Source organism: Coffea eugenioides, chromosome 9, assembly GCF_003713205.1.
Source record: "Coffea eugenioides isolate CCC68of chromosome 9, Ceug_1.0, whole genome shotgun sequence".
Taxonomy (NCBI): Eukaryota; Viridiplantae; Streptophyta; class Magnoliopsida; order Gentianales; family Rubiaceae; genus Coffea; species Coffea eugenioides.
Genome location: NC_040043.1, coordinates 1444716 through 1453216, shown reverse-complemented (window position 1 = coordinate 1453216; position 8501 = coordinate 1444716). Strand labels below are relative to the sequence as shown.

The 8501-nt window shown below is 35.2% G+C and overlaps 1 protein-coding gene across 1 annotated transcript; it reads left to right on the top strand.

The window, feature by feature from the left end:
* The first annotated feature begins 408 nt into the window (after nt 1-408).
* Nucleotides 409-8013, top strand: LOC113783013 (phenylalanine--tRNA ligase, chloroplastic/mitochondrial-like). Its single transcript, XM_027329017.1, has 10 exons — nt 409-709; nt 1331-1521; nt 4583-4789; nt 4891-5008; nt 5742-5818; nt 6220-6399; nt 6480-6524; nt 6656-6760; nt 7287-7400; nt 7491-8013. The coding sequence occupies exons 1-10, from the start codon at nt 481-483 to the stop codon at nt 7539-7541; spliced, it is 1317 nt and encodes a 438-aa protein (XP_027184818.1). The 5' UTR covers nt 409-480; the 3' UTR covers nt 7542-8013.
* The last annotated feature ends 488 nt before the right edge of the window (nt 8014-8501 follow it).

Here is an 8501-nt window from a genome sequence, read left to right as displayed (position 1 = left end):
TTTAAAAAATATTTCATCCATACAATATATTATCAAATATTTCAAAAAAAAATTTATAGTAACAATTTTTCATATACATTGCTATAGTAAATTTTTTCAAAAACACCTCCAAAATTAGCTAATTCAAACCGAAAACTGTGCAAATTGATTGCTTGTATGCACAAAATATTGGTTCCAGTTTATGTTTGACAATTTTATAGTCCCAGTAATTTATTTAAAGTCAGTAATTAGTCAAGAAGAAATTAGACAAAAACTTTACTCGATACTATCAACAGTGGAATTGTACATTGGAAAATTAAAAAAAAAAAAAAAGGTTCTTAAATTCAAAAGAAAATAATTTCTACCCTGCTTCATTTGTAGCTTGGAAATACTGATGAAAAAAGGAAAGAAAATTAGAACTTCAAAATTGGATATCCGCCCTGGCTTCCTACATCACCACTGCCACTCTGTTGCGTTGCTGGGGCAAACTTCACTCTGGTTATGGCATTAACATTTGCTCAATACTCCTCCACCATCTTTTCAAGATCCTCTCTTCTTTTCCTCCACAATAATGGATTAAGGAGCTTTGCTCTTTCAACCCCTTTGTTATTTTCTTCTTCTTTTTCTACTTCCTCTCCCGCTCTTTCTGCACACAAATTGGGTCGTTCGAAGTGGAGGCCACCAGTGGCCTCAATTCTTGAAGTTGCTGGCGTCAAAGTTGCCAAAGAAGGTCATCTCTCGCTTCAAGAACTTGAATTTTTATTATTTGGGCCTGTTAAAGTTTGCATCTTTTCGATATATAATGTACAGTTTTCTCGCTGTTTGACAATTCAATCATCTGGGCCGGTGCAGCTTTGCGAAGTTATGGCTTGGAATTTCTTCTGTTTTGATGGGCTGTAATCTGTTTGATATATTGATTCTATACTTTTGCAATTTCACTTTTTCTGCTGCGCATTATTATGCAATTTTTTATAATTGGTTTGCAAGTGTCATTCTTTTGTGGTCTTTTTCTTGGTCAGTAAAAAACCATTTGGTTTAATTGGTGAAAAGTCATAAAATTAAAATAATTTTGGGGTTTTTAGAAAGGTTTGAAGAGTGGCAATACTACTTTGGTGCTATTTTGGTGTTTGATATTCAGTCTTGTTCAGTAAAGTGATCATCTTTCCCCTTTCTTTATGTGCTTGATCCATTAAGGTTTGTCTATGATTCTTGTAATTGCAAATGCTGCTTCCTATGGCCTTGCTTTCTTCAATTTTACTGATTTAGTTAGTTCATCGTGCCTTGCTTACTTGTTCTTGCTTTCTGAATCAGTTCTTGGTTTAGCGTGCTAAAGCGATAATTGATTCTACAGAAATCGTGAGAGATGACCCAACAAATAATGTTCCAGATACCATATTCTCTAAGCTTGGAATGCAACTCCACAGGAGGGATCAGCATCCAATTGGCATCGTTAAGAATGTGATCTATGACTATTTTGATACCAACTACCCTAACAAATTCGACAAGTTTGATGATCTCTTCCCAATAGTTTCTGTTAAACAGGTTTGCGCTTTCTACAATCTTTTCTTGAAAGAGCAGTTGCCTTGTTATAATATTCTTTTCTGTTACAACTGCAGCATGTTTGCCTTCTGTTGCTTATGTGCTGCTTGGCATCTTTTTCTTTTTATGAGAAGTTGTTTTACTACTTTTTTTCCCTTTGTTATGATTCCATTACATGCATGATTAGTTTCTCCTGTATTGATCTTTTATCCTGTTATGATGCCTATTGAAGTTGTCAAAAGTGCAGGTTCCTTTAGACAGAAGTTATGAAGAAAAACTAATATACATTCATATAGAACTCAGGTTTAAATTTATTCTTGTGACTATCAGCTTTGGCTTGTAAATTTTGAGCTCCATCTAGAATTAAGTCAAGGCATGGGCTTAGGTAGATTAACTCTAGAAAACCTGACACTTGGTACTAACAAAAATGCTGGTGCTTTTGTTCAGAATTTAGTGTAAGAAAAGTCTTCGAAATAAAACATGTGATTGGGTAATGAATTTCTATGCTAAGAATCGAGTATTAAGCGACCAAGATAAGTTTGCTGTTTATGAGGTATGGGATGGGCTTTTAGTTAGACATCAGATGGAGGAGGCCTGGCACAGAGAGTCAGTGTGGTTTTTGCTTTAGTAAGCTAAATAATAATCAGAGTGTTTTCATTTCTGGAGGTATGAGACAATACACTCTCATGCCTCCTATATTTGCAGTAAAGGTAGATTCTTTTAAGGTCTTCCAACACTGATAATGGCTATAAATACCATCCTCACATTTCATAAAGTCAATACACATCACATGAATAAGATGGAACCGATCTCTTAACTTTCATGCAATGTGGCTTAGAATTCAGTCTGGTCCTTCCTTGCTTGGTGCACTGTAGGTAACAGAAAGATCAGATAGAACTCTTCTTATAGAGTACTTCATGGTAAAATGAAAAGCATTATGAACTCTGGCAAATTTTATGCAGGTAAATGCTCTTTCTTTCATCTTGATGCTGTCAAAAGTGGGAGAAAAGTGACTAGACAAAGCAAAGGATTTTCCCTTAAGCTGTCTATAAGTTTGCATTCCCTACTCTAGAACTTTCTCTATGGCACCTGCCCCTTGAACGGGACATTTTGTTTAGAGGAGTGAAATCAAGGACTTTAGTGTCAAGGAGTTTCTTATGTATGTGTTAAGTACTTTTGAATTTTAATCTTAGTCTTTGTGGTTGGGAGTTTTTTTTAAATCCTTTCTATGGTTCAAATAAATCTGGCAAACTTGATCAAAGCATATGAAGTAATTATTTATTTTACCATTAATTAGGGGTAGAATATGTATCCCAGAGTTCTGCAGTCTGCAACAAACAACTCGAGATGCAGAAATTTTGGATAATCTGATTATTATAATTTGTGGCGACACACAAACTAATGATTAAGCTTCATATTCATTGTTTGCTAAAGGCACATCTGAATAAAGTAACTTCAACGAACCTGTTAAAGGATTGCCCGTACCTTGTGAAACAATAAGAATTATATCCTATACTCCAAACATGAGAAATATGAAGTCCATGTCATTGAAATTTTCTATTTATTAAAGTGGGCTCCATCACCTTCCACTACTTCATCTTTGTGACATTCAGAGTATAGAAAAGTCTGAAAGTGTGATTTATCTCTAAAGGAGGAATCAGCAACATTTAAGCAACAGCCTAGTTATAGCACAAGATTATGAACTTATAGGCTGTAAGAGGCTTAACATGGGTATATTTGACAGATTAAATGAGTAGGCTGCTGGCGCATGCAGATAAATGTATATGGGTGATTTTACTAATCATGATGAATACAGATAATGCATGAAATGGCATATTGGAGGACTCAAAACGGCAAATTATGTAATGGTTTCTCGTAATCAGACTAATCTTGTGTCGATTATGTACCATCTTTGCCTTTTGTTCTCACGATACAAATCTGGCACTGGGTATAGACACTTAAAAATTTACCATGGGGAAATGTATACTGATCATAATTAACTCAATATCCTGATGGTCTTTAAATTCCTAAACAAGTCATGATATTGCTTGGCTGATTAATCTTTTGAGGAATGTTAGTTATAAAAAATTTGTGGGCCTAACACCTAGAAATGAGGTCACGCAGATATGATATGATGCAATATCATTGGCATTAGAAGATGATGGAATTTAAAGAAACAGACTCACAATATTTACTGTGATGCTGTTTTAGAGATCACGTAAGAATATCTTAGAGACTAGCAAAATAAAACAGGTAATGCATTTTGAAGATTTAGAAGAATCTCTGTATTTTGACTAGTTCATTTTTACCATTTCTCTAAAAGGATAATGAGTTGATTATCCATCCTTGTTGTGCTGTTTCAAGAGGACTGTGTAGTTGCCACTAACTTGATAAAGTATATGATTCTTCTGAGTGAACTTCGAGATGCATGAAGTCTGGATTGAAATTGATGCCTCATCAAGCTAGTTTAATTGGAAAGACACTGTCTGAATGACATGTCCACCATTATTGTTGTAGAATCTTGCATTTTCTCTTCTGCTGTTTCACTTTAGTATACTGAAAGCTCTCAGATAAGTGTCTCGGGATATTAAAAAGGGAGGCAAAAGAGCGGGTGGGGGGCGCTTTAGGATGGTCTGTATTCAAATATCAAAGTGAAGCCCATTACAATCTTCAACTGAGACTAGTATCGGCACCATTTTGATAAATTTTCTCCTCTCCACCCTGCCTCTTTTCTCTCAATTGGTGTCTATTTCTCTGCCTTTATCTCTTAAATGCAAACACATGCATATGAGAATCATGTGGCTATTCTACCAAAGAGTAATCTAATATGAGGTATTTCCTGCTGAGACACAAGGGTTCTGATACATTAGTTGTTACTGATACCATTGCCTGTTTATGCTCAAATAAACATTTGTTGCGTATCTTCTTTTCATCTGATCTGTTTCCAGTTCCATATATGTGATGAATATTTAAGGGCATCATTGTGTGAACTTTCTGATTTTGTATCCTTTCCTCTCTTCAAAACTGCTTTTCTAGTCTCGTGATTTCACAAATTTTATTGTAGAACTTTGATGATGTCTTGGTTCCTGCTGACCATGTCAGCAGAAGTTATAATGATACATACTATGTGGATTCTCAAACTGTGTTGAGATGCCATACAAGTGCACATCAAGCTGAGCTATTGAGTAAGGGGCACTCCAATTTTCTTGTTACTGGAGATGTCTATCGCAGAGACTCAATCGATTCAACTCACTACCCCGTATTCCATCAGGTTTCCCTCTTCTTATTGTAGACATTATAAATGGTTTTCTCCTGATTTCCGACTTCAAGTCAAAGGTATATCTTCTGATGAATTTTGCTGGTCTAGTGCAGATGGAAGGGGTTCGGGTTTTTAGCCCTCATGATTGGGAGGGATCTGGGACAGATGGTACCTCGTATGCTGCTGGAGATCTCAAAAAATGCCTTGAGGGACTGGCGCGTCACTTGTTTGGTATGTCTTCAGTTTTGCTTTCATTGGACAAATATGAGACTCAATTTTGGTCTATCTAAAATATCAAACCCTTGTGAAAAACTTTTTACTTTGGAAAATCCTTGAAATGAAGTCCAGGCAAACAAATGGAGGTAAAACGTTCAAATATTCTTCCTTTAGAATGAAAACAGAAAAATTAAATTGAAAATTGCAACAATAAAGACTCTTATTTCATTGCTTCTATTTAAGAGGGTACCTAAAATTTTCATTTTTACCATATTTGTTTCTTTTAGGAGCAATAAATAGGTGGAGACTATTCATGCTTATTGTTTACTTTGAAAAGATACTTCTGAAAAAAACTACCTGTTTCTGGAACCAAATTATGTGCTGTGGCAGCATGAACTTTTACATCTGTTCATTGAAGCAAAATTTTGTTGCAAATTGGAAAATCAAGTATAGTTTCAACACAAGGACTGCATGGTGTATTGGTCGTCAAAAACTGTGGGTTGACGTCTATAACTCAGTAGTAGTAAAAGATAAGAGATTCAGTTACGCTTGTTCTCTGCAATAATATTGGATGTTTAAGAGAGTGTTTTGGTGTAGACCATGTGCAATGGGCTGGATCATGTAAGATTTTGATTTGGACATTAATATTGAATTATGTTATATTGTAAATGTCTTTTTTTTTCAGTTAATGCAAGTTCTAATAGGATAGATATACAAACTGCTTCAAACCAGAACTTTAACTTTGCAGGTGCTGTTGAAATGCGCTGGGTTGACACGTATTTCCCCTTCACAGATCCATCTTTTGAGCTGGAAATATATTTTCAGGTGCCTTTTCTTCTAGATCGCAGATATTGGATATAACTTACTTTTCAGAAATGTCTTCGTTTTACCAAATTTAACAAATTCCATCTCTTAGTCTTTAGAGGCTTCTTTTTTTTCCCCCCCTTAGTCTTTAAAGGCTTCATGGGCCAATGAGATTTTTTTTTTTCCCATTTTCAACCATCTTAGGAACAGTGATGGGTAGGTGTTCATGGACATGAAGCTCGAATTCACAATTTTAATTTTGCAGGAGTGGCAATTAGGCTCAGTGTTATTTGACATATTGCGCTTCCTGGATTGTTTCATATCTTTTTTTTTTTTTGGATTGTTGCACCAGTTAAAAATAGCTGCTGCTTTTACTGGTCTTCAATTTTTATTCGTCAAATGTCTATTGAATTTTTCTGTAGGAAAATTGGTTGGAGGTTTTGGGCTGCGGTGTAACGGAGCAGGAAATATTGAAGCAAACTGGTAGAACAAAAAATGTTGCTTGGGCTTTTGGTCTTGGATTGGAGCGATTAGCAATGGTGCTCTTTGATATTCCAGACATTCGACTTTTCTGGTCTGATGATGAGCGTTTCACTTCTCAAGTAATTTTCCAATTCATCTTGTTTCTTTTTTCTGTGCACAATGTATCCTAAAGTTTATAATTTTTTTTATGTTGATATAGTTTTCCAAAGGACAGCTAGGGGTGAAGTTTAAGCCATTTTCAAAGGTATGACTCGGAAAGTCTGCACTTCAAACTTATCATTTTCACATATAATTCCTCTTGAATCTATTGCGGTCAGAGCAGAATACAGCCTTCTCAGCTCTTCTGACAGTGATTGTTGTGCATTATTTTTGCAGTATCCTCCTTGCTACAAAGACATTAGTTTCTGGATTAGTGATTCATTCACTGAAAATAATCTCTGCGAACTTGTAAGAGGAATAGCTGGCGATCTTGTGGAGGAGGTATGGTTGACGAATAACATATATATGTGTGTATATATATATAATATATAACCATTGAATTACTGCATGCATATGCAATCATTCTTGAGTCCACCTTTGGACGCTAATTGATCGATTTATTGGATGTGATATTTCATGACCAGCAAATAGTGATAAAAATAGTAACAGAAATGCTTATATTGCCTACACAGTTATTTTTTCTGTAGTAATTTGCCTTCATCTAGATTAAGAATGTTTTATCATGTCTCAATAGTATCTCCTTGTATAAAACGACATTTAAATGCTCTACTTTAGAATATGTTTTCTGCTTTTTTTTTTTTTTAGGCAGCTGAATGTTAACTTAATGGCTTTCTCCTTGACTCAGTAAAGAATTTTGTTTTATAATCTATAAAGAAATGAAATTACGTTGGCAACAATTAAAATGAAAATTTTTAGGATACCTGTATCTAGTGGAATTAGCTATATGTGCCATTTAGGAAGCTGTCTGTGCCCCAATGTGATCGTATCCATGCATTTCCTCTGCCAGGTGAAACTTATAGACAACTTCGCCAACAAGAAAGGAATGACCAGTCACTGCTATAGGATTGTATATCGCTCTATGGAGCGGTCACTCACAGATGATGAAATAAATGATTTGCAGGTATACCTCCTTCTCAAGAATCCTATTATTTTACCACCTTCTCTCTTTATCATTTTCTCGATACTAATGACCTTGTTTATGTTTTTATAGTGGAAAGTTAGAGATCAGGTTGAAAGCAAGCTGAACGTTGTTATTAGATGAACATTTTTGCAGAATGGTGAATGAGATCTGCCAGGTTTAGCTTTTAGATTATCCTCTCTTTTTCTGGTCTTTCTTCAAATTCCGAGGGATTGTCCAAGGATACATCAGTTACCTAGACTGCTATACATGGTGATACACAATTATGTGGATGGAAAGTTTAGCAAGTTGAGAATGACTAATTTGTTACAGGGCATGTTGATAACTTTATCAGTTTGACGAAGTTTCCTAATGTTTTGAATGAACGGAAGAGAACAAAAGGTGATAACCTGTAGAACCTCTGTTTATATTGCCAATGTGCATACCTCCTCTGTCATGAATGATACAATCTGGATTGGATGTAATATATGTTGGTTCTCTTTGATTCAAAATTTTATGAACATAAACTAAGTGTAAGCATACACGCAAAGTTGATGTAATTACTTCTAAAAATTTCAGTCAATTTACAATGTCAGAGCCTCTTTGGCAGTTTTAGTTGCACTTGTACTGATAGAAAGTGTATATATGTATGTGTGTGTGTGTGTGAATTGCATTCAGGCTGTATTTGCACTGTGTGTAAGTATTACGAGATGATGCTCAAAATGCTATAGTAATTTTCCATATAGTGACTGCTAGTGTTAAAAGGTAGAGGTGTAAATATCTGTTTCCAGGGAAGTTTGGAGACAGAGCTGGAAACTGTTCTAGAAATAGAGGAAGGCAGATGTATGACAAACCTAAGCAAAGATTATTTCATCAATTGATGTTTAATAGTTAAGGTCCTTGGAGTCAAGTCAAAGGTGAAATTAATCCTCTGGCCTAGTTACCTGGCATCAAATTTGTTGTTTCTAAGAAGGAAGATGCTAGAGCTGATGCATATGGAAATCAGTCTGCCGACAATTTACTGGAATTGGCAATTTAACTCCTTTGATAAGCAAATACGTACTAAATTCAATCCATTGTATAATGTGAAGTCCTAGGAGTTGT

What these genes read in the sequence shown, in the direction of transcription:
- LOC113783013 (XM_027329017.1), top strand. Translation starts at nt 481, where the DNA reads ATGGCATTAACATTTGCTCAATACTCCTCCACCATCTTTTCAAGATCC. An exon ending in CGTCAAAGTTGCCAAAGAAG is followed by an intron (nt 710 to 1,330) that starts GTCATCTCTCGC and finishes TTGATTCTACAG; the next exon opens with AAATCGTGAGAGATGACCCA. An exon ending in CAATAGTTTCTGTTAAACAG is followed by an intron (nt 1,522 to 4,582) that starts GTTTGCGCTTTC and finishes ATTTTATTGTAG; the next exon opens with AACTTTGATGATGTCTTGGT.